The sequence below is a fragment of the Mus caroli genome, unplaced genomic scaffold (genome assembly GCF_978045245.1).
Source record: "Mus caroli unplaced genomic scaffold, Mus_caroli_1 scaffold_1, whole genome shotgun sequence".
Taxonomy (NCBI): domain Eukaryota; kingdom Metazoa; phylum Chordata; class Mammalia; order Rodentia; family Muridae; genus Mus; species Mus caroli.
The window spans coordinates 86313217-86338390 of record NW_028227256.1 but is presented as its reverse complement, the minus strand read 5'-3'; the positions used below and the strand labels follow the sequence as shown (position 1 = coordinate 86338390).

Below are 25174 nucleotides of genomic sequence, written 5' to 3'. Positions count from 1 at the left end.
TATCAGCATGCCTTTTTAGCCTAGTCATTCTGCCTGTCACTCAATGCCAACCGAACCTCTGACTTCATCACTAAGTGCGTGCATAGGAGTCCACGGAGTGAGGGTACAGCACGTTCCTTGACTATACATCTGGACTGTTCTTATTGTCTTAGACCTTGGACAGTGCTGTGAGGAGCATGCTACCTGTAAACCTCTACACACATTCCCAATTATGCAACGCAGGAAGGATGAAATCTTGAAAGCAAAAGGGCAGAGCGGGTAATGATGTGTGTATTTTTAAAAATTTTGTTTATTCAATATGCATTTGAAATTACAGTTAAAGCCACAGCTGATCAGTTTCATAACTTAGAATAAATTCTGTTTGTGTACAAATTCTTTACAAATTAAGGTACCTTGTGCTAACAATTTATCTCTTGTTACTTAATAATAAGTTATCTATTTGTTGCTATTGCTTAATCCGCATTATGAACTATGTTTTTATTCCCTTTTGGAATCAGAAATCATTTTTTAACAACTTGATTTGTGTAAGGTGCCACACACACACACACACACACACACACACACACACACACACACACACAGTGGTCTGACTATCTGCCTCCATAAACCTGTAATATTCTGTGGCTCACTGGTCAGCTTCTCTGAGTCAGATTTGGATTATCTACCAGGAGCTGAAATACTGGGTACTGCTCTTTCTAATGGAGTCTGGACTTCCTCAAGCCATCTGTGATGGGGGTACTGTATGTGACCTTCTCACAATCAAACCAGCAGCTACCCAGGTTCACATCTGGTGTCCTTGAGTTGCTCATAGGGTCCCCTCCCAGGGGAAGCCATTTCTACAAGTATGTTTGCCCATGGATACAAAGGACAGCTCTGGTGGGCTTGCATCTGCTTCTGGTCCAATGTATCTTATTGTCTGGGTTCAGAGTAGCAAGCTGGAAAAAGGCTCTCAAGGAAGTAAAATGGGAGAAGCCAGCACTGGCCAGAGCTTCTGGAATCAAAGAGAAAAGGGGTATGGCTACAGTCAGAGGATGTGAGATTAATTTGTCCGTACAACCTGGGATGCGCTTGTCTGATCAGCAGTGTATGTCCCCTTTCCTGCTCTGAAGCTACAATCCCAAGCCTGTGGATGGCAGGTGTCATTGTGCCCATTGGTGAGGAGGGAGACACATGGTGGTTGGACGGGGACATGACCTGGGAATTCAGGGAGCTCAGAATAAAAGACTGTGGTTCTTCCCAGTTGGGTATAAACTATCTTCTAAGAGAGAAGCAAATTACATAAATGCTAATAATGGCTGTGGTCTGGCTTACCCTGTCTGGCTCAAGAGGGTAATGAAATAACACACCCTGTCTCTCTGAAAAACAGACTCCCTTCTTAATGACAAAGCTGGCCATACATCACGGGCAGAGGCTTCTTTAAATGCCTACAAATGAAACCGCAGGTGGATGGCAATGTCTTTCTTTGGTTTCCAGTAGATCGCAGTTTGAAAAATCAAAATGCTCACTAAGAATCTCAATGGGTCAGCAAAGGGTCCTGACTATCTAAGGGTTCAAAGACTGAAATGGAAAGAACCCGGCTGGGAAAGACAGACCAGTATAAGGAAGATCACCGAGCAGCGGCCTGGAAAATGCACTGAACACACTTTTATTCCTGGCCAAACAACTGCTGGAGGACTCTTTTTAATTACTGAATGAAACATACACCAGACTTTAAAAAAACAGAAAATTCACCCTGCCCAAACTCCCTACAGTCTCCTGTGCGTCTGTATCCCCGTGACATTGGAGACATTTATCAGGGCAGCATAGGGCATCTTTTAAGTCCATGTCTCTTTTTCTGATTTATTCTGCCTCAAACAATAACAACAAAAAAATAAGTATGGGCGCATAAGCAGGCAGAGTCCAAAGGCTCCATCGCCTACAGAGAAAGGCGAAAGCTTCCCATGTAGCCCTGGCCGCCACAGCAAAGCTTCCCGTCGGACACCCTGCCACACACGGACGGCCAAGCCAGGACACCAAACATGCACGGTGTTTGTAGATACAAAGTGGTTTTATCTTTTCAATTACTTAGTTTTTTTTCCTCACAAAGCATGCCTGGGTCTTGTCATCCACACAAGCCATCTGACGCCTCTGTCCCCCCCTGGGGCTCCACTTGGGCCTTCTCTTCCCTTTAATGATCACCAGCCTTGATTGTGGGGCAGCCTGCTGTGGACCTTACCTTATTCTTGCTGCTCTCGCACGACTGCAGGCTGGCGAGGATCTGGCTCTCGATGGCTTGGACCCATGCGTCTCGCTCCTCGTATGTGGTGGCTTCAAAGTGCCACGTCTGGCCAGTGAGGGACACAATGATAAACTCCAAGTTTTCTTCTTGCTCTGGAACACAGAGGTGGGATGAAGAGCTCACTTTCATGACAGCAGCGCCCAAACCCATCCTGTCACAAGTGCCTCTGGATTTAATGGCACCGGCATGGGGCTGGTGGCACACATGGGATGGGAGTGCTGAGATCTGATCCGCATGCCTTCCAAAAGCCAGCAGAGATAACTAGGTTTCAGTCGATGCTTGTGGGGGACGGGGAGAAAGGAAAGACAGTGTAGAATGTCAGGATCTCTGTGTGGGCACAGACCAAGTGACTTGGGAAAGGGAAGTCTGCAACTTACAGCTGGCCCTTGGGTCTGCAGGAGGAAAATGGAGTTAGTTCTGCTAGATATGAAATCAGACTATGAATGCAGTTGGATCTGGATCCAGGTGAGCTGGGAACACTAAGGTGGGTGTCCTTCCAGGGCCAGGCAACTACCAGTGGGAGCGGTATTGAGACTTGGACAAAGTGAATCCAGGCAACTCAGAGGGCTTTAGTAGACACAGGTCTAGCTAGGTGACCACAGAGAGACATGTGCTATGAAAGGGGAAGAGAAGCTGTGTCCACATCGTGGGATACGACCTGCCCCGCTGTCCTTAGGTAAGTTCCACTCCTGAGGCTCATTCTCCTCCACTGGGGATCGGGCACAGGCAGCTCCTAAGTTTATCATGAGCTAAATACTGTGCATGAGCACACCAGTGCACAGCCTGGCCTCAGGAAAACACAGCCAGAAGCCAAGGCTAGACCCTACACATGCCTCAGCAGAGGAGGAGTTTGTAACACTGGCCTAGCACTGGCTATGTGGTCAAGTGTAGTCACAATAAAAGAGTAACCTGCAGACTGGCTTATCAATTAAGTCATCCTCCGTCCACCCCCACACCCCACCCTGCCTTGTGCAGACAAGGACACGGTGGGTCACTTGTTCCTAAGGAACCCCTTCCCGCCTCCTGATCTCATGGATGTCACTAAGCCCTACTCCTAGGAACTGAGACACTAATGGGACACTCATTGATGCTCTCAATGTAACACTTCCACTACCACCACTGCTGCCACCACCACCACCACCACCACCACCACCACCACCGGTCACTATGGCACACTGTGTGTCACACTTGTGTGGAGTGTTTTGTGTTCTGAGATGCTAACGTAAGCAAGCTGGCTCTCTGAACCTTTACACGGATTAGCAGGCCTTTGCCAGGCTGCTCAGTCTGAACACCATCTGGAGGGTGGGTAAGCACATCTCTGTGGAGACCCCTAGCTTCTCCCAGAGAGCCCAGCTTGCTTGGCACTGGCCATGTGTGTTCTCTTTGGGTTTTGGAACCTGAGTAGTAAGAATTCAAAGGGCAGGCCTTGGCATGAATGGCGCTCTGTGTGGAGTGGAACAAGTCCACGTACTGTATGGAGGACGGCTGGGGAGGAGGCCTTAGGCCTCTGGACATGGGGACTAGTTGTGTTTTCATTAAAAAAAAAAAAAAGACCATATATGGTAACTTCAGACAGACAGGATTCTCCAAAGTTAACCTGCAGCCAGCCACACCCTGCAATTACCAGCAGCCGCGTGGCATCTGTAGTCTTGAAAAGACCCATTCTCTTGATCCACAAGTGTCTATGTCAGGATACTATTCATTCATTACAACTTTTACCACACAGGGGTGAATAAGACAACACCCTGAATCAGGACTGAAACTCCTAATGGAAGGACAGGTAGGGCAGGGACAAGCTATATAATTCATGGGTAGAAAAGAGGGACATTTGGTCATTCACCGAGGGACGTGAGTACTGTTCATGGAGACATTTGTGCATAACCTTATGTCACCTTGCATTTGTGAAACTCAAGTATGGTAAGAGTTCCCTCTGGCCGGGATTTACTGCAGGTTCAGGGGAGAAATGACGACCATGAGCCTCTCAGTATAGAGCTCTGGACACTGCTCTCCCTTGGAGGATTTCTGCCCGTGCTTCTAGCCGGGATCACCAGCTGCAGTGTGAGCGGGAGGCAATGGGTTTAACTGGCACCAGGTACAGGCATGGTCTCAGGGCTCTCAGCTACCCGCTCCAGGTCTTGGGTATCAGAGCCTGATCTCTGAAGGACCCTACTCTGTAGGGACACTCATACTCAGGTGACGGCTGTGTATCCAAGTGCTACAAGGATATCACCAAGCTGTCTGTGTCGTTCTGATTCCAGCTTGGGTAGCTGTAATACGCAGAGGGAGCTGCCAAGGCCCACCCTGGCTCTGCCTTGTCCTGGGAGCCATGTGCCTCTGTAAGGTACCCAAAGGGGCAGAGTTCATAGGAGCACCAGGATCCTGTCGCGTCCAGTAGAATCCACTGCACCACACTGCCAGCTTTCCTTCCAGTGGACACAGACATCCCTCTGCCCCGTTCCTGGTGGTTTTCCTATATTGCACCTCTCCGCTTCTTCACGGCCACCTTTCGTATGTTCTTGAGGATCTCCTCATTCTACCCCAAGCTCCCAGAGTCCTTCTATAAATGTGACCACTTGCCTAGGATGTACACCCCACAGACAGACACCTTTCTATCCCACCCCATGCAGAGTGTCACCTCACACTGTGCACTCCTGTGCTCAGTCCTCCCCTGGTCTCTCCCTCACAAGCACTGCTCTGACTCCTCACTTCTAAGCCCATGAATGAGCACCCAGTCTGACCCCGTTTCTCTGAAACAGCTGGCACTGCATAGATACCTCTTCTGTCTCCTGAATGCTCAGCCATGCGGAATCCCCCACTTGGATGGGAGAAAGGTATACAGCTGGGAGAGTAAGAGGGAGGCCAGACAAGTTACACGGTGCAGTGCCTCCCATTCCGGAGGCTGGAAGCAGATTGTATGGCCACCTCACAAGCCTGTACCCCTCTTTCACCTGGCCCATGCTTTTATAGGGGTCTTGAGTAAAGTATAGTCATCCATCTTAAAAAGAGGGAATTTGGGGAGGGCAGTAAAGCCCAGAGATAATATATTCTGTGGGTACATAAAGCAATCTGAAAACTCAAGAGCAAAAGTGTTTTGAAACCTGAAACTTTCTGAGGCTTGCTGTAATACACTTCATTCCAGAATATGACAGATGTTAACCCTAAAGCCTAAGAACACTCTGTACCCAAGGGGTGTGGTCCTGCCCTGCCCTCTAGGGGACGCCACTGAGTACCACCAGCACATTGCAGTAAACAAGTGCTAGGAAGTCCAACAGCTTCCAGGGCCCAAGCCCAGATGTTCCTGCAGCCAGCTGGCTACACCTTCCTGTCCCACAGCTGGTTATACGGGATGTTTTACTGTCTTTATGGCCTTTACCACTTCACAAAGGTTTCTGTCACTTAGAACAAGTACTGATGAAGCCAGTGAACAGGTACTGGCCGGATCTGCCAGGGAACAGTGAATGCTTATGGATGGCCCCCCTGCCCCCCGGAGGCTTTCAGACTTGATCCATGCTCAGACTTGTACGGTGTGGCGGTGACTGAGAAAGCGGATGGCCCAATGGAACACTCTCCTTCCTGTAATGCTCAGACATATTACCAGGTGTCACAGTGCCAGTCAATTCCCCAGTGGCCAGAAGGCTGTGTTACTTTATAAACTGACAGTTGCTGATACTAGGTTTCTTTTAGCAACCAGCTCTAAAACTGATCTTAAGCACAACTGGCAGTGTGGGGTGGATCAGTCAGAGAGCTGAGCACTATAGCCCTCTATTTATGTATGGGCTTTTGAAACTGGGCCTAAGATTCAAGATCCCACCTTGCCTCTGTCTCCCAAGAAGATGACAGGTGTCCCTCACTGCCACCGCCTCACGCCCAAATGATAGATACTTGGATAGTGAGAAGGGCCCGTTTTGGTGTTTTTATCCCTGGTGTCATTGCAGATACAAACCAACTACTAATGACAGGTATAGTGGCTTATGTAGAGTTTACTTTAAAGAGTCTCACGGCTATAGAAGACCCAGTTGGCACATATGTTAGAAGCATGTTCTTAGTTTGAGATATCCACACAATCACAAAGTTATTTCCCACCCCAAAGAGAAGCCCAAAGGCCACCTCACCCTAGCCTGAAGTTCCAGGCTATGTACATTCTGGTCCCCAGCTCGCTGAAACAGTGATTGGGCTCCGGGGGACTTGAACAGTTTTCTGTATTTAACGGTTGGCTGTGGAAAGGTCCACTATAATAGTATTTTAGAGCCATGAACCTGTCGAAACCAACCTGCCCAATTATTCCCAATGACATTAATAACACTGGATAGTGCACTAATTGTGTCCAGTTTCTATGCAGACTCGGCCCCGGGGGGCTAATTTTGCCTCCTCAGGGGCGAGCATCTCAGCCATCAGACCGACTTCACAGGGAATCCCTCCTCATTACACAAGTCTAGGCTGTCAAACTTTTTTTTCCCTTAAAGGTTAATGGGCCAATCAGTCATCAATTATTTTTGTGGAATTCTAGCAGGCAAAGGGTTAAAGGGCTACAGACAGCTGAAAATAGTTCAAATATGTGGCGGCTGTTTTTAACCGGAGACACCTGATGAGGATGAATACAGAGAATGGGGAAGAGCTGGACATTTGCCGATACTGACCTCACAGATGGAATGGGAAAGACAGCTTCCACCAAGACCAAGGCCCCACCAGAGCCATGCTCCAAAGTGGTGTGACCTGACAAGGGAGCCGAGTGGGTTTGTTTTCCAAATTGAAAGGATGAATGGCCTGCCAGGGACACTTATGTCAGCCTGTCACTGGTCACATGTGAGTCTGCACTCTGGAGAAGGAAGATGGTCTCCCAGGCTTCCTGGAGCCTGGGATCTGACCCTAAGGTCCATCAGGGATTTTGGCCATAAGGCAGAACATGCTTCCTGCTACACTAATGAGCAGGGACTTAGCAAGAATGACGTGGGCTTTTGGCACTGTGCAGAAAGGAGGGCTCAGGTGAAGGAGGGAAGTATCCACATTGGTATGGCTGATGTCAGTCACGAGTGCAGTAAGCCTAGAGGTATCCAGATGGGCACCACTGAGCATGACCAGAAAATAAAACAGCCGAGGCCCCCCAGGGAGAAGGGCATCCTGTCCTTGGTTTCTGCCACAGAAGGATGGGCCTTTGGTAGGGCATACCATACCTCTGCTCAACACAGACACCAACTCTGCCCTCCATTCATAAACGTTGGCAAGGGGTTTCTTTAGTGGAAGATCCACATGGTGGAGAAGGGTTTCTCTTATACACTTGTTTACAGGGTGCCTGAGAGCAGGTCATTGCACCTCTCTGTAAAGAATCCTGCCTGAGTGTGGGAGGTAGGAAGGAGACTCTAGATTGCTTGAAGCTGGGGATACAGAGAGCTAGCAGCCACATTTTGTGGGTCTGTCTCCACCTTCCTTTTGCAAGGGAAGATATCCCTGGGATCTAAAGAGCCCACTGACTACTGTCCTTGATGTTAATTGTAAACAGACAGACAATGCTTACAGTTTCAGTCTCTGGGTATCTCGCCACCTGGGCCTGTGGGCCCCCGTGAAGCAATGTCACACACAGGCTCAGCCTTGTATGCTAAATTTTTGAGCAATATATGTTGTACAATGCTTCCGTGTTTGTCCTTTAAAAGCCTAAACACAGCTGGGCAGTGGTGGCGCACGCCTTTAATCCCAGCACTTGGGAGGCAGAGGCAGGCAGATTTCTGAGTTCGAGACCAGCCTGGTCTACAGAGTGAGTTCCAGGACAGCCAGGGCTACACAGAGAAACCCTGTCTCGAAAACAAAACAAACAAACAAACAAACCCCCCCCCCCACTTGACATGTAGTTTAGGTATTTTATCAGATGGAGGAAGCCAATTTGATAAAGTTTAAACTGTCAGCTCAAACCCACCATAGCATAAAGGTCAGCTTTGCTCTTAAATTTCCTTCTGTTTCTAAAGGGAAAGATGGATATGATGAACGTGATGGCCAAACAGTGCTCTGCATATCAGTGTTGGGAAGCTGTCTCTGTCTTTTCTGTTTTGGGTCCCCTGGGCCCCCAACCACCCTCCCCCTCTCTCTGCTTGCCCAAGTGTTTTGAGTGCCCAGCATGGTCAACATGGTCAATCTCGCTTTTCTTCCCCTGAAGCCAATTCTGGAGCAGAGATTTCACAATCTGGCTTTAGCTCCTATTTGAATCCTAGGTCCAACTGCCATTCGTAGTTAGCACCCATTTCCTCTCTCCCTGCATCATGGTTCTGTCTCAAGACATGAGCTCTCAGCTATTGCTCCCTGGCTGTCTGCCTGCCTGCTGCCATGCTTTCCACCATACTGGCCATGGATTCATCGTCTGAACCTGTGAGCCCCAACAACCCCTTTCTTCTATACCTCTAGGCATTGTGTCTTGTCAGTAACTGAGGCAGCACATTAACACAGTCAGCACTTAGGTATGCTAGCTTCTGCCACTTTGTCCCTGCACTGACAAGTGATTTTTCCATGGAGTGAGTCTTTGGGTTGAATTTTAGTAACTAAGTCAGAACTCCACAGACCAGATCCTGCTTGAGAGGCCTATGCCACACAATGATGACCCAGAGTAGGTTTTCTTTGTCCTTCTCTGGACAGAAATGGTAGAGAGATCAGAAATGTTGGGCCATTTCTGCGTTTGGCTGATCCTAGGATACACGGGTCATCTGCAGTGTGAGGTGACTATACTCAGGCACTCTCTCTCTGCTGACTGGCAGAAGGTTGGGCTCTGCATACCGAGCAGTGCTCACTTCTTCCAACCCCCGGTCCTTTTCCTTCTCTCCTTATCCACAGATCAGAAGTACTTTTCTATGTCCAATAGGCTAACAACACCTTCTTCTGGAGACCTACGTAAGGACATTGGAAGAAGGAAGATTCACTCTCGCTGTCTTTTCTTCGCCTGCTTGCCTTGTGGGACTGAGTAACTGCTAGATCCTTGGACTTCCATTCACAGCTGCTGCTGACCATTGTTGGGAGTTGGACTACAGACTGTAAGTCATCAACAAATTCCCTTAGTACAGATACGACCCATAAGTTCTGTGGTTCTAGAGAACCCTAATACACCATATAAAAGAAAGACGTGCATGGTAGGGACACAGGAAAGAGATAATTCATACCCTGAACCAAAAAACCCTGGGAGGGAGCACACTGATATCCTTTAAGCTCAACAAAAAAATTGTAATTGATGACATGGCTTCTTACACCCCTGTTCTCTCAGTTCTGTTTCCTGAATACTTGGAAGGGACATGTGGCCAGGCCAGGATGCAGTGGTGTAGGGGTAGATAACCTCCCCTCAGAGGGGTACAGACACAACTCTAATTACAGAATGGCTTTTTAACAAGCAGCCCTGCAAGTGTGGCTCTTGTTTTGTGCATTCACTTCTGCTTGAGAGCAGAGCTGTTGGTTGTGAGGCAGGAGTAACTGTGAAGGGACCATAGAGGGGATGGGGACATAAATCAGGAAAGGTTAATGACCAGGACGCGAGGAAGGGACTTTGTTTACGGAAACGGTGTGCAATTTAAAATTTACAGGAGATTTAATGCCACTGCTTGGCCAACGCTAAAATCAACAGCCCAGAAAACAGTGACATTAAGAAAAATATTACAGTTATAATCATCCCCAAATAAGTCAATTAGTGGTAGGGCGAGAGCTCGCCATTACTTGACCCATTTGGCTTGCACTTAAGTGAAAAAGAAATCCCCCTATTATATGGGGCCTGCTGGATTGTGACCTGCTTTGCATCACGCATTACCCGTTACCCGCCAGCCTCCCTTCCTTGCACCTGGGTGGATGGTGCTGGGTTTCCCTTGCCTGGCATCAAAATAATTCTGACCCTTGACATTTGTAATCATAAAAAAAAAGGCAATTTATAATTGTGTTGTTCAAATGAAGGCGTGTGTGTGTGTGGGGGGGTGGGGGGTGGGGGTGGAATTCAATCTGCTATTATACAAAAGCAATGACGGCTGTCTTCGGTGAAAAAGCAACCCAAGTCAATTTGTGAACTTTGGCACCAGACGACCTTTAGAAACAAAACAATATACGGAATTTACAAGCAATAGCAGCCCATGCAAATGGCCCAGGCCTGCTGCCTCTGGATTAGAGCTGCAGAGAGCATTATGGAGAATGCTTCCACAAAACAAATTAAGACTGTTACTTAAATGTCACGGCACACTATTGTATTTGGCTACAGATCATTACACCTGATACTAACACTTTAAAAAACTATAATAACTTGGGAAATATTACATTGAGTGCCCACATGTATAAAGGAAAGGGGGGGAAAAAGAGGAGAAAATAGGTTTCCAAAGTAATTTAAGCATCACTAGCCTACGACTGAAGGGAAAGGTCAAAATTTAAGTAAGCTGAAAGGAACATGAATGGTAAAACAGAACACACAAACAAAAGGATGAAAAGACCACAGGGCGGACTGCAAACACAACAGGGGGCATGCGGCTGCGGGGCGGGCAGGCTGGCGCATTTCCATGTCTGCATGGGGAGGAAGGAAGGAAGGAGGGAAGGCGGGTGCAGGCGGGGTGCAGTTACCTTCGGTGTTGGTGCTGCTGCTGCTGTATATGTTGCGCAGGCTACCAACACGGTTTAGTTTCCATGCTTTGCGTTTGGCTGCATCCCGAGAGCAGAGAGGGCAGGGGGGGAAGAGACAACAAAAAGGAAAAGAAAACAAATGAAAAAGGGAGAAAAGAAATGTCAAAGTAGCGCGTGAAGTCACCGCTGAGCGCGCAGCAGGGGGGCAGCACCCAAGGGCTCCTCTGCTGGCTCTCCACTCCCCCCAGGACAGCACAGAGGGGCTTGAGAAGGCAGGTGTGCCAGCTCTGGTAGTTGACTGCTCATAAAATCAAAGTCGTTCCCAGGCAAATGTGTGTACGTCCCCTTGGTAAATCTGGGGCTACTCGCTGAAGGGCAAATGCTGGCCTTTGGGCTGTTGTGGCCATCCTTCAGAAGCTACGGGTTCTTTGTCTACCAAGTACAAAAATGTGTCTAAGCAAGCAATCCTGGTGGAAAGCAGGTTAGGTGTGTGCTTCAGAGGCAGGTCTTTTAAAACAGAGCATCGCTGTTAACAACTCTTCACCCCCCAGAAGATGAACACTGGCGGATAGCAGCAACGCCCCAGGACCATCTTGGAGACCAGGTGGGCTTCCCCACAGCAGAAGGCTTCTCAGATTCTTCAGAAAGGACAGACGCCAAGTCACTTCCAGAGGAAGGCTAGGGTTAGCAGGGAATGCTGAGCCAAAAGTATGGCATAGTGCAGTACAAATGTGGACACTGCCCAACAGATGTGTGATAAGAAACTCCAGGGACACAGGCATGTCACACACACACAAACACACACAGACACGGAGAAAGTGAGAGAGACACGCACAGATAGACAGACATAGAAATAGACACACAGAAACATACACACACACACACACACACAGAGAGAGAGAGAGAGAGAGAGAGAGAGAGAGAGAGAGAGAGAGAGACGCACAGATAGACACAGAGACAGACACACAGAAACAGATACACACACACACACAGAGAAACACAGAAACAGATACACACACACACACACAGAGAAACACAGAAACAGATACACACACGCACACACACACAAAGGACACCTGAGGCTTGGAAAAATATGGCTTAAGCATTCCCACAGCCTCTGAGGATACAGGTCACAAAACCCAACAGGAGTTGACAAAGTGGCTCCTGGGAGCCAAAGGCAGAGCCATGTATCTTACTAGGCCGGGCCTGCCACTGTAGGCAGACACTAAAATATTCACCAGGGATGAAAGTTGCCATGCTCCCAAGGAAGGGTACCACGGGTCATATGTTTCTCAACTCCACAGTCAGGAAGAGAACCTGCTGGAAGCTCACATCAGGTGATGCAGTATGGGTAGGAGGCCAGACTGACCCTGACTCGGGATAGGTTAACCATTAACCCCTGTCTGCTGAAGTGTTCAAGTCACTTAGCTGCAGGCAGTGTGGTTTCAGGCCCTGGTTAAGCTGTGTGAACACGGGTCCCTGATGGGTAGTAAGTAACCTGGGGACATGTCTAGGTGAGTTCAGTTGCTGGCCACTCTTCTTGTGTTTCTTTATAAATATCATCAAAATGGGAGAAACCTGAGCTGTCAAGGGAGCAGAGTCGGTTCTGAAATACGGCGATATATATATATATATATACACACACACACACACACATATGTTTGGTTGGCTTTTTGTTTGTTTGTTTTTGGTTTTTCCAGACAGGGTTTCTCTGTGTAGTCCTGGCTGTCCTGGAACTCACTCTTGTAGACCAGGCTGGCCTCAGAAATCCACCTGCCTCTGCCTCTGCCTCCCAAGTGCTGGGATTAAAGGCATATGCCACCACTGCCCGGCATGGCCTTGTATATTTAGTTCAAAGTTTAATCATGAGAGCCAACAACTGTGAGTTCACTGTCCACTGTCTTAAAATGATTAAAGTTGCTATAATTAAACACCTAAGGCTCACGATATATTTTGTGTTGTAAACAACACATAATATGATAAGAAATGTAATCCCTAACCAGTAAATGCCTACGGCTGCAGCTGCTGCCTGGAGCCTTTCTCCGACTGTTTGTGGGTCGAGACTGAACTTTTCATGGGGGTTACTGTGGGTAAGGGAGAAGAGTGGAGGGACTTTTCTCATCTCTGGGTCTTCAAGATCTGTCCCAGGGAACAAGACACCTGGGAAGGGCTGTCCAGCTATCGGCCAGCACTGATGTCAATCAACCACAAGCAATGAAGGAAATCCAACTGCTCACAGTCAGTCTTCAAGAAAACAAAGGCTTGCTACACACACACACACACACACACACACACACACACACACACACACAGGTTATACCATGTTCCCACAATGGGATATGTGTTTCCTTCTTCACTAGTGGATGCTCCCAGAGTCTTGGGCACATCTCATAAGTTCCTGGAAGAAGTGGTTACCGCAAAGCAAAGCGTCCTGAGCAAGCGGACCTCTTTTGAAACATTTACATATAAATAGGTAGAATCCAGCTTAAAGCTCAGCCTGGAAACTCTCCCTGGTTGTTTCACAGTCTGCATTTCTCAATGCTCTGCTCTCTCATTATGGTTGGGATGTATAACCAGGAAGTGAACTTACAGCCTGGATTTCTATTAACCTATTGATGAAATAATCAATTTTAACGTATAAAATGTCATGGCTTTTTCTTCCTTGCAAACGAATGGCTGTTTTCTGGCTGATACCCAGGTCGTGATATGAGCATTTGTCTCTGGGGCATTGATTGCTTAAGTCGCCTTGCTTAGGAGATTTTCAACAAGAACCAGAATCATCATCATCGATAACATCTTCTGGGGGAAAACAGCCACATGGTATCAAATGGAGCCCCTAGAAGTCCAGCCCCATGCGGTAGGCCAACCATCACATACACTACAGCATCCCCTGGTCTCAAGTCTTGCCAAGAAGCATGATGCCTAAGGCCATCAGGCTCAAATGGTTTTCTGTGCAAACTATTTACTCTTCCTGAGAGGGTCTGACCATGTATCCAGGCCAGTCTCAAACTCCTCTTACCACAGGCCACAGGTAGGCAACACTGTGTACCCCACTGATAATCTCTAAGTTAAATTTCAGGTTTTTCAAAAAACTTTCATGAACACTACTCTTTTGTCTGTCTGGTTTTGTTACTGACGTCACTTCTCAGGATTTCACGTGGAGCTGGACAAAGGGCAGCATGGTGAAAGCACAGGGTTGCTCTTTTCGCCCTACAGCTCTGCCTACAGGATGAGCCCAGGTATTCATCTGGATTACAGCAGCTGCCTAAATGACAGGGCCTGTGCCAAGGTCTCCAATGGTAGACAACTTCACGGACATGACAGCCCAGGAGATACAAGGCTGGAACCAAGCACAGACCTTGGGTGTCCTTTCATTTTACAAATAAAAATTTAACATAGGACAGAAAAATCACTAGGCTTTATAACACACAGCTATGAGTGCAAGGGGAAATGTCACCCTCCTAATGACAGGCACAGTGAACTTAGTCACACCCAGGCTTGCTTTGGGAGAGCCAGAGCAGGGGGCTGAAGAAGCAAACAGGTTGCTGGCTGAGCCCTTAGGGCAGAGCATCACCCTTGGGCTGAGTAATTAATACCTTTCTCATTGCTTCAGCAAAGCATCTGGCAAGTGCAGTGTAAAGAAGGCAGGCTTTGTTTTGGCTCACAGTTGGAGGGGACAGTCTGACAACATAGGGAAGATGGGGGGGGGGGGGGCGGGACGAGCAGGAAGAGGGGGCAGGAGCTTGAGGCAGCCAGTCACACCATATGCACAGTTAGAAAGCAGAGACGGGTACTGGTGCTCAGTGCCCTTTATCCTTATTCAGTCCAGGACCCTAGCCTACGGCTCAGTGTTACTCACAGTTAGGGTATGGATTCCTTCCTCAGTTAACCCAATCTAGCAATTCAACTATACAGCAGTCTGTCTCTAGGATGCTTCCAAGTCATACCCAGTTAACGGTCAAGATTATACATGACAATGGTTGCAAAGTTATTTCCTAAGGATAAAAAGGACTGAAAATTTGACATACTCAAGCTAAAAGCACAAAGACACAGTTGGTGGCCATGTGATCCAACAATGATATCACTGACTTTATGAGCACTGTGCTAGACTGAGAGGACCATTCTCAGAGACCAGAAGCTGCCCCTGTTGGAACCTGTAATATCAGAACTGAGAAGGCTGAGTGTGCTATATCCTACACTCCACTGTTCAGTCATTTCTCCAGTCCAGCAGCCATCAGGTTGGAAAGAGGTGGCTGCCACCCTGCACATTCAGATCTGTGGAGCTGCACCATCTGCCCAAGTCATGCTCTGAATAGGAATGGCAGGTGTAACCCCTACTCCAGTGTCTTTATAAAGTGCCTGATGGCTACAAAGAACAACCCCGGTCCACTCGAGCAAAAGAGGTACGACATATTACTCTTGACTCTTGGTAATCGCTAACAGACAGCCTCGGTCTTTTCAAAGACAGAGGAGAGAAAATGTGTAAATGACGGCTCTCTATGAAGCCGGAGTGACTGGAATCACTTAGCACGCACAGCTCTTGACTATTACATACCTCCTCACTCCTGAAGCTACGGCTTTTCATACAGATTAGTGCAATCTTCAGGGACTCAGAACTTCATCTGAAAGGAAAGTTTCTACTACTCTGTTTTCCTAAATAAAACAATAGCTTTGTTTCACAACGGCATGAAAAAGGCTGAACATCTACCAGAAAGCAGATTCTCAGTGCAGAGACTTCCAACCAGCTCTTATAAATAGAATCAAAATACTCCTTAGTCTGCTGGCATGTTCAAGACAACAAGTCTTTATCCTAAATTCTCCCCCATCACTCACCAGACTTACTAATGTCACCGCTGCTCTTCTGCCTTTGTTGGTTACATACCTATTTCCTGGATAGCTGATTTAAGATAATGCACCCATGAGAAGGTTATGTTCAGGCCTGTGGGTTGGCCATGCTGGGTGTTCCCGGTGCACGCAAATTACATCCTCAACACACTGATGGAGGCTGATGGAATGAGGCTGCTGCAGCCCTCGGAACCAATTAGGAGAGCAAGCAGGTCTTTTTACCTACTTGGAGGAAGGGGCTAGAACACTCACTTCTAATAACATCTCACCCCAAGAAGCAAACGAATAACTCTCTTGCTCATACAATGGAGGATAAGCTGATTCCTTTAAGAGAAACCAAGCCTTCATTTTGTCAGACAGGGTGATTCCTTGGATCCCTGGAATTGGATGTGTGTACATCTAAAGATGTTACCAGTATACATCCTATCAGTGCAGAAAACAGCACCTTTGCTCCTCAGAGCTGTGGGCTGACTGTGTCACGAGGGAGGCCCAGGAGGCTCTGCTGGGCAGTACAGTGGTTTTGTGTCACTTCCAATGAAGGCTGCCCATGATCTTTTGTCTGCAGCAACTGTGTCCTGAGACTGGGGTGGGGAATTTCTTTTGTCCAGCTGTGTGATCATTCATTTGCTCGACCAGACTGTGGAAACATTTACCTCTTTTATTAAAAAAGGCAGTGACTCCACCATAAGATGCAACTCAGAAGATTTTGGGTCATGTGAACTCACTAGCGTTGTGCAGGGGCTTCACACAATGGCTGCCTACCAGAGAAAGAGTCCTGCTGAAGCACTTTTCAAGAGGGACTTAGAAAGGACTAAACACAATCTGAGACCAAGCAGATGGATATAGCACAGCTAAGTTTTCAGACAAAATACCTATGCTGCTGGTGGCTCCCAGTGAGACCAGTCACCTTCCCAACTCCAAACCACAGGCAATAAAATATCTCCCAAAAGGAAACCATTGGAACAATCCATCGATCCTTAATTGAATAGTTTGAATTTCATTTCTAATAACTCGGAATGGCTTTCTTTATCACAGACACCATTTTAACGAGAACACATTGGGTTTGAAAATTGCCAAGGGCCTTTATGTAGTGGACTGATGCAGGTACTTTGGGAAATGTCAGTAACCATGGCAGACAGCAAAAACAAAATCAATGCAAAACTCCAGACTCACCAGAAAACCAGATGCTCCCGAGACGGGGGCGGTGGGACTCTTTTCTAGCCTAGAGATGTACTGTACTATAGATGGAGAACTTCAGGGGAGCCCAGGCAACTGGATATCTGTCTTATGCTAGAGTGTGAACCGGGTTAACTGTAAGATGCCAGCATAAACAAGCATTGTCTCCATGATGTGCGTTTATAATGTAGATTTTGTTGTCTGGCCCATCTGAAGGGGCATCTTTCCTGGTTTTCCTGGGGCTGTGTCTCTGAGGAAGCTGAGACCAGGAGCCCATGGCCTCTGGGCTTTCATGTTCTCCTAAGCACATGGGAAGAGTAGAAGACAGGACCACAGGTCCCTGGGACCGTGGAGGATACTGTCCTGGCTGTGCTACAGTGTACTGCAGGGCTGACTGATGCCTGGCTTCCACCAGTGACAGACATGCACACACATGAGTCAACAGACAGCAACAGTGGGGTCTGAGAATAACCAAGGCCCTGACTTAATTTCACTTCATCTAGGACTATCTTGACATTCTGTGGAGTCAGTCAAGATGGGGGCTGGGGGTTGGGGGACGGACAGTGTGCTGGGGCCCTCAGTGTTCCCATGTCAGGAGTGAGTGATAATGGGAAACAGCCATCTCATCTTCGCCTCTCGCCCCTTCCCTTTCTTCTCATCCTGGCCCCCACCCCTTCCGTTTCTTTCTTCTTCTTTTCTTTCTCAATTTCCTCCAACAAAAATATATTGCAGATTTTTTTTTCTTCTCTTAAACACAAAATCTTTTTAGATGATACCAGGGAAAAATTGTTTTTTAATAAAACTCCAAATTGAGTTATCGTATTTCAAAGCACTGACTAGTTAAGTAACTAATCAAAGGCATAATTATTTAATGACCACTGCTCGTGCTCTTGCACAGGGCTGTAATTGAGGGGCTGTGATCACTGGACCACCAGCCTCAATGGCAGCAAACAAGGGCCTCTGCATTTGATCTGCTGTTTCTGCAGCCGCGGTCCAAAGGGCGGGGGCGAAGCGTTCCACGCTGCGGCTCTCTCACATGTGGCATCTGAACTCGAGAAGAATTGCTATGGGATCAAGCAGAGACAGGCGAGCTGCTTCAACTCGGGGCCAGTTGCAGAAACCTCCTAGGGTAATGCTGATGTGCAGCTTCAGAAATGACAGAGTCTGGAATCCGGAATCCGGAATATTCTCCGTAGTCAGTGTGAAAAGACCGGAGAGGAAGAGAAGTCTAAACTCACTCTGTTCATTCAGACATTTATTCCTTTACACACTAACAATCTCTTCCCATAAAACTGCTCCGACCATAACGTCAGGGTTTCTTTAGCACGCTCCTTAGTCACTGTGAATGATTAAACAAGGTCATTACCATTGAAGGAGGGCCAGGGAGAAGCGCCGCAGTGCTGAGCCATCAAAATAATAAAGCATCTGCTTTCTTTCATTAGAAATCAAATATACCAACGTTGTCCAGGTTTAACGGAGAGTGCCAGGGAAAGCTACTTTAGTGTTATGGCAGAAGTGAGCTAACTTCCTGTTCCCTGCCACTCTTTCCTTTTTACCTCCCCTCTGGAAGGATGCACCATGTTGGAAGTGCCATGTTGATTCAGGTATATATACTTTTCCAAAAAAGGTGCAAGATAAGGAAGCTACTCAAATATCCCATTATTATAGCCAGCAAGATGGGGGAGGGGGAAGCAGGTAGGTAGATCATGTTATAATAATGGTTCCGGTTCTATGCTATGTACACGGCATATTTTTATTTCATATAGAAAGAGCCAGTACTATTTAGATCTCAGAACTGCAGGACTGGATCTCAGAAATGCAGGAAAACCAAAAGGTGAGGCTGAAATATCTTTTTAAAAATTTTTTTAAAAAAAGATTTATTTCATTTATGAGTACACTGTAGCTGTCTTCAGAGACACCAGAAAAGGCGTCAGATCCCATTACAGACGGCTGTGAGCCACCATGTGGTTGCTGGGAATTGAACTCAGGACCTCTGGAAGAGCAGTCAGTGCTCTTAACCACTGAGCTATCTCTCCAGCCCGAGGCTGAAATATTTTATGATGGCAGAATTTGATGAAGAAGCATAAGATAGACCCCCCCGCCCTGCTCCCACCCCTTACACACGGATGCAGCTGCATTCCAAAGTCCACAAGACCATTGTAAGGGCGCTGACTACCACATCTGGGATGCTTCAAGGAGCCAAGCTGGCTTACAAACTAGAATATCAAATAGTCATGGCTTCCATGAAATGAAGACATGACTTTCTAGGTTAAGAGTAACCAGTGAGGAAGAGTTGGTGACTCTCGAGAAGCATTACAAGTAATTTCTATAGGTCCTCTGCCCTCAGTGGAGGATGGGCACAGTGATTTCCCTGAGGAGCCCACGATGGGGTAAGGACAGAACAGTTCACAGACTGGAGACCTAGTGTCACTGACACACACTGCACAAACAAGGACACGTTGGCATCAGCAGACAGAAATCATGTAGTGAGTGTACAGGGCACACAGACATGGTGTGCTATCTACAGTCTCTTCCTCACCAGTCTTAGAGAAACATCTAATACACACCAGTAGCCATCTCCATCAGAGTAACCCATGATGTCTTCCCAATAGGTGAAGCTCATCAACAAGGAAGTCTGAAAAAAATGCCCCAGGCAAGAGGGGTCCAAAGCAATGGAGAAGATGAACAACTAAAGGTAACATGGATGCTGGAACAGAAAAAGTCCTTCAATAAGGATTAAAGAAAGCACGGTAAAGTAGGGACTTAAATCACAAGATATCAGTGCAGGTTTATCAGCCATAACCAATGTCACGATGATGACAGGCTTACAGGGGAAAGTGTGTGTGTGTGTGTGTGTGTACAAAAGCACATGGGATTGTCTCTATTTCACCTCTTTTTTTTTTTTAAAAGAGGATCTTTGTCTTAATAATTTTTAAATAAAATGATTTAACTATATAATACCACTAGTTTAAGGAAGCCACTTGAACACGTGCCCATTCCCAAATTCTTAAACACCTCAGTGAACACCTCAGTTAAAGTGTATCACTAAGACTTTTCTCCTAGGGCATTTCTTCCTCTCACTTACATTGCTTCCATAGAACAGAATGTTGGCAGTAATGCTGCAAATTCAGGGATAGCAGTATCTATGCCAATGAGACACAACATCACATTTCTTCTACTCACTGGACTTTGCAAGTTAACGTCAACTTGAGATCTTACTGTGGCTAAAGTGCCACTGAGCCAATAGGGACACCCGAGACACGAATCTACACATGTGCATCACTGGGTGGTCCTCATATATTCTTTCTTCTGTGCAGGGCATTTTTACAGAGAGCTTAGGCCTGCAAGCTCCCAAGAAAAGGAGCAGGGTAGCAATGCATGAGGTCCACACACCTGGGGGTGGGCAGGTTAGTTTACAGATGGGAAAATGACCACACTGGATCTGAATAGTGGGGTCTACAAGTAATCTTCTAATAGCCCTAGCTGCCTGGGAAGAGATGGGCAAGTGAAGAAAGCAAAGGAGAAAGGACAGGAATCACACACACTCTGGAAGCACTGGTGGCCACACCTGGCAACGCCATAGGTGGCTGTGGAGTGACTCGGGGCTCCATGTCCTGACTCCTTGTCTGTGCAGAGACTCCATCTCCCTGAGACATGCCAAGAAGACCATATGGTCAGCGGCTGGGTACGTGCTAATATCCTCGCCCGCTGTGTGAAACTGAGCCCATGCAAGGCGCAAAGAGTCACAAAGTAAGAATATCGGAGAACACTGCATGAAAGACCCAGAGAAAATGTGGGTTCAAAGTTCACTCTGAGTAATTCCTGAATCAGCCTTTACATTTACTCTGAGGAACCACCCAACTTTCATGAGCAAATTTTCCAATCTGAGAAGTGAAGCCAGCAAGTGTTTCCTGAAAACCCAGCTGCCCTGCATCTTTTAATCCTCATACACTGCAGATTCTGATCTCAGGAAGTCACCAGTTTTAAAAGTACACCTGAGATTGTACTGAATGAAACTGAAGGGTGCTATGAATTGGATTTCTGTTAAGTCTCCGTAAAATCGATGGTTTTATGAAATACTGTTCTTCAGGGTGGCTCGCATCTCGGTCCATCCGTACGACCTGTTCAACACTGAAGTGTCCTGAATTTACCTCGGAGGGACAGGAAGACGCAGGGAGAATCACACTCAAAGGCTAACAGCCTCTGGTGGAGAGAAACAGATGCACTTTTCCTTATGAAGAGACGATGCACTAACAGCCAATGGCTCCTCTTGAAAAAGGATGACAGGGGCTAAGGGAAAAGACTCAATCAAAGAAATGTCCCTTTTGCACAGGCGGGAGCACCTGAATCTGAATTCCCTGTATCCACATAAAAACGAATGTGACATGGTAGTACCTGTCTGTGACCTCAGCCCTGGGGATGGGGTGCGGGTGTGAGACAGAGACGGATGGGTCCTTGACACTCACTGGCCAGGCAACCTAGTTGAATTAGTGAGCTCTAGGTTCAGTGAAAGACCCTGCCTCAAAAAACAGACAGACAAACAGACAAGTGGGAGAGCAATGGGGAAGGACACCAGTGTTAAACTCTGGCCGCCATATGCAGACACATGCACCCCACTCCCATATGCATGGCAGACACACGAGGGAAGGTATGATGGACAGCGTGATAACACATTCTTTCCATAGTTCATTTGTCAAAAAAAGAAGCACCTGAGGCGATGCTGGAAACAGTCTGTCTTGCTCTGTCTGTCTCCCTCTCTGTAGCTACTGCTTGTTCTGCAGGAAGTCAGCCCCACTGGCACATGGCCGAGACCTCTCTTCTCATTCTTACAGCCTCTGTCTATCCCTTAAGCCTGGCTGTCTCTCATAGGATTCTCACCCCAAGTCCTAGGACCAAGCAGCTATCAGAACACGTGCTCAATTGTAAGTCTCACTTGGTTTAAGAGACCTGCAGAGGAAACACGTGAACTTAGCAATTCGGGAGATGGTCAGAGCAGTGGTGTTGCAAGCTGAAAGGCGGCCTGGCTCATGCTCAGCCAAGGGGTGTTGTATAACCCTCAGCAGGGCGTCCACCACAGACAACGCTCTTAAGGCAGGTGGACCCTTGCCCCTATAGGACAACAACACAAAAAAGTAAAATTCCCTAACATACCTTCTATATGTCTATAACCCGACTCGCATGGAAAAGAGCAGAAGAGTCAACCTCTCTGCTCCAGGTGCCTCCCCGTGGCTCTTCCTGTTCTCTCTCCTCCTTCTCCCTTCACATATCATGCCCTCAAGTCCTGGAAGCCTTGCTTCCAAGCCAAAGTGGGCACTTCATCTCTTCTCTCCTCCCATGTCAGCTAGGATGCAGGGATGGTCCCCCTCCCCTCCTGCCCTCTGCAGCACACCAGGTGTAGCCATGCCCACTCAACACGGCAGGCATTTGCCCTGTGGTGACCAGGATATAGTACCACAAAATGGGTGGTTCAAAATGATACAAGTTCTTTCACACTCTTGGGGCCAGAGGCTCTAGGCACAATGCTGCAGGAGGCTGCTCTCCTTTGGAGGGCTCTAGAGGAGGGTCAGTCAGTTTCTAGAGTCTTCTGGCTTCTGATGGTGGCCATCTTCTTCAGCTCTGTCTCTTCACTGTTACCAGGCCCATCCCCTGGCCATCTCCACAGGGCCCTCTCCTCACCATCACCGTCTGTAATCTTCTCTAACATGAAGAATCACAGTGACAGTGACCCTGTTTCCAAGGAAGCTGTATTCCCAGGCACTGGGTCTGGGACTTCCTCCTCGGAACAGGAATTTAGTCTCTGGCACACAGAGCTCAGTAGTCCTCTGTGATGTTTACACTCTGCCCTGCTCACTAGCAGTTCTTCGGCTTAGGACCATTCTATATAAGCCTGGGTGCTTCTTGCTGCCCACGTCTCACCTGGATGCCTCCTCTTTAGAGATACCCTGCAAACACAGCTCTGTTAATCTGCACCCCAATGAGGGCTCATGTCACTACTCCACCTGCTATGCTTCCAAAGCAGGTGGCATCTCACAGTCACCCTTCCTTTCCCTGTCACCTCACAGTCACCTTTCCCTCACTGAATGCCACACCAGAGGGCACGGGGACACAGGTGGCTGGTCTTGCTATTCTCCTGGTGGTTACAACAGAACCACTGCAGGTCTTCTTTTACAAGAGGGGCCATGATGAACATCTAGGAGTAGGCTTGGGGGGAGTTAAGTAGCGAGATGCAGCACCATCCCTCCAAAACCCAACTTCCTCTCCCTGCCTTCCTCTTCCTCTCTTCCCTTTCTTGGATAGGGTCTTATGTAGCCTGCACTGGCTTTGATCTTACTATTTGGATGAGGCTGGCCTTGACTTCCTTAAAAAATTATCTACTTATTGAGAGTGTGTGCGTGCTGGAGGAGGATGTCTGGTGTCCTCTATTACTCCCCACCTTTGTCTTCTGAGACAATATTTCACACTGAACTTGAAGCTTGTAATTTTGTCTAGATGGACTGACCAATGAGCTCCTGGGATCCAGCTGTCTTGGTCCTCTAAACACTGGGGCTACAGCGTACGTGTGGCCATGCCTGGCTCTTATGTAGGTGCAGAGGATATGAACTCAGGTCCTCCTGCTTGCATGACAAATGCTCTTACCCAATAATCATCTTCCTACAGGTCTGCAGACTTGTTCTCCATCCTTCTGAGCTCTGGAATTACTACAGGGATAGATACTGCTACCCTCAGCTTTTAAACAACTTTCCCCTTAAACTATGTGCCTTATTATGGGAGTTGTCACAAGTCTGTATTATTTCATGATTGGAAAGATAAAAGTAAGAATGTAACATGTGGCTGTCCAATGATCCAGAGACACAGACTAGCCCAGAGGGATGCATATCTTGACAGATGCTGTAAATCTACAGTGGTAAACAAACTTTGGAAGGATGCAGTGAGCATGATGATACTGACGATTTGGCCTTAAGGTTTTACTTCTGACAGTAATTAGGACAGGGATCAATTGGCTGTTAAACTGCTGCTAATTCATGGTGTAAAACCCCATATTTGGTGCAGAAGGTTTACCTTTAGATGTCCCAAAATGACCAAGTCATTACTTACAAGGATGAGAGAAGTTAGAACACTGCCTTGCTTTATACAGTTTGGCGTTGGTCCCCCACATTTAAGGAAGAACAAATGATACAAGCTCTAGACAACCTCAAGCTCCATAACTGCTCATTGCCACCCACCAACGTCGTAACAGGAGACCATAATGACTGCTGTGCAACCAACAGCACCCCTGCCACCACCATTAACATCACTGCCACTGCCACCACCTCCATCATCACAGTCAAAGCCACCAGTGACTACGGTCACTCTGCCATCACCCACCTCCTCTATTATAGCATCACTAGCACTGTCATCACTCCCACCGCCCTTCCATCATCACCATCCTCCATCACATGGGTACCGCCGCCATCACCATATTTCTCACATCAGTATCACCATCATTATCAGCACCACCCTCCTAAGAATCACCATCATCACCGTCGCCACCACCACTGACCTGGGACAAGCTGAACACAACGCTGAGGACTTAGCACAGCTACCTCAGTTTCCACAGCCTTCCTACAAGTAATCGGCTCTCCTATCTATCTATCTTCATTTAGGGGATGAAAGGACCAGGCTAAAGTCCCCACAGCTTTCCCATGGTTGGAGGTGGCTCAGGGCTCAGGCAGATTCCAGAGCCTGTGGGCTCAGCTCCTCTATACTCTCCTCCTCACTACCCATGGGGCCCAGGAGATGTCTTCAGAGCCCTGAAGAGTCTTTAGTCCTTCCTCCCAGGTCTCTCCCACACTGACAACAGCACAGACCTTCCTAGGCATTTGTCCCACATGAAGCCTCCACTGCCCACTGTGACTTGAGGCAGTGCATGTTATTAGCTTTATTAGTTGGAGATGGTGATCTTTCTCTTCCGTCCGAGCTGGCAGTCTCCTTTCAAGAAATGAAGATGATGGATGGTGGCAGTCATCCATCACACTAAAACATCCTTATGTGGCCTTTCAGGGGCCAGTGCTCCAACCTGTTAACACTGCCAGTGCCTGGGACGGAACCCAGGTATTCTCTGTGCAGGTGCCATTCCTCTGTGGTGTGCTGAGGTATTATAACTAAAGGGGCACCCGGGCTTTCCATCTGAGATGGTTTTGAGTTTAGCATCACCAAGCATAGAGGATGTTACTGCACCTGGGAAATTAAATGTCCTGGGGTAGGGTGGGGTGGCTAGCTTGGAAGCTCTGAAATCCATCTTTTCTTAAACATATGCCTTAAGAGAGGTTGGCC

The 25174-nt window shown here is 47.6% G+C and overlaps 1 protein-coding gene across 16 annotated transcripts in view; it reads right to left on the bottom strand.

Annotated features, from left to right (window-relative positions):
• The window catches only part of Agap1 (ArfGAP with GTPase domain, ankyrin repeat and PH domain 1), a 435924-nt gene that overhangs the window by 57717 nt on the left and 353033 nt on the right, over nt 1–25174 (bottom strand). For 10 of the 16 annotated variants that reach the window (XM_029480713.2, XM_021160509.3, XM_085839378.1 and 7 more), the window contains one exon: nt 2216–2370. In XM_029480713.2, coding sequence (XP_029336573.1) covers nt 2216–2370 — 155 coding nt within the window. Of the gene's footprint in view, nt 1–2215; nt 2371–10840; nt 10919–25174 lie in introns of all 16 variants that reach the window. The other 6 variants (XM_085839355.1, XM_085839372.1, XM_085839356.1 and 3 more) reach the window with 1 other exon arrangement.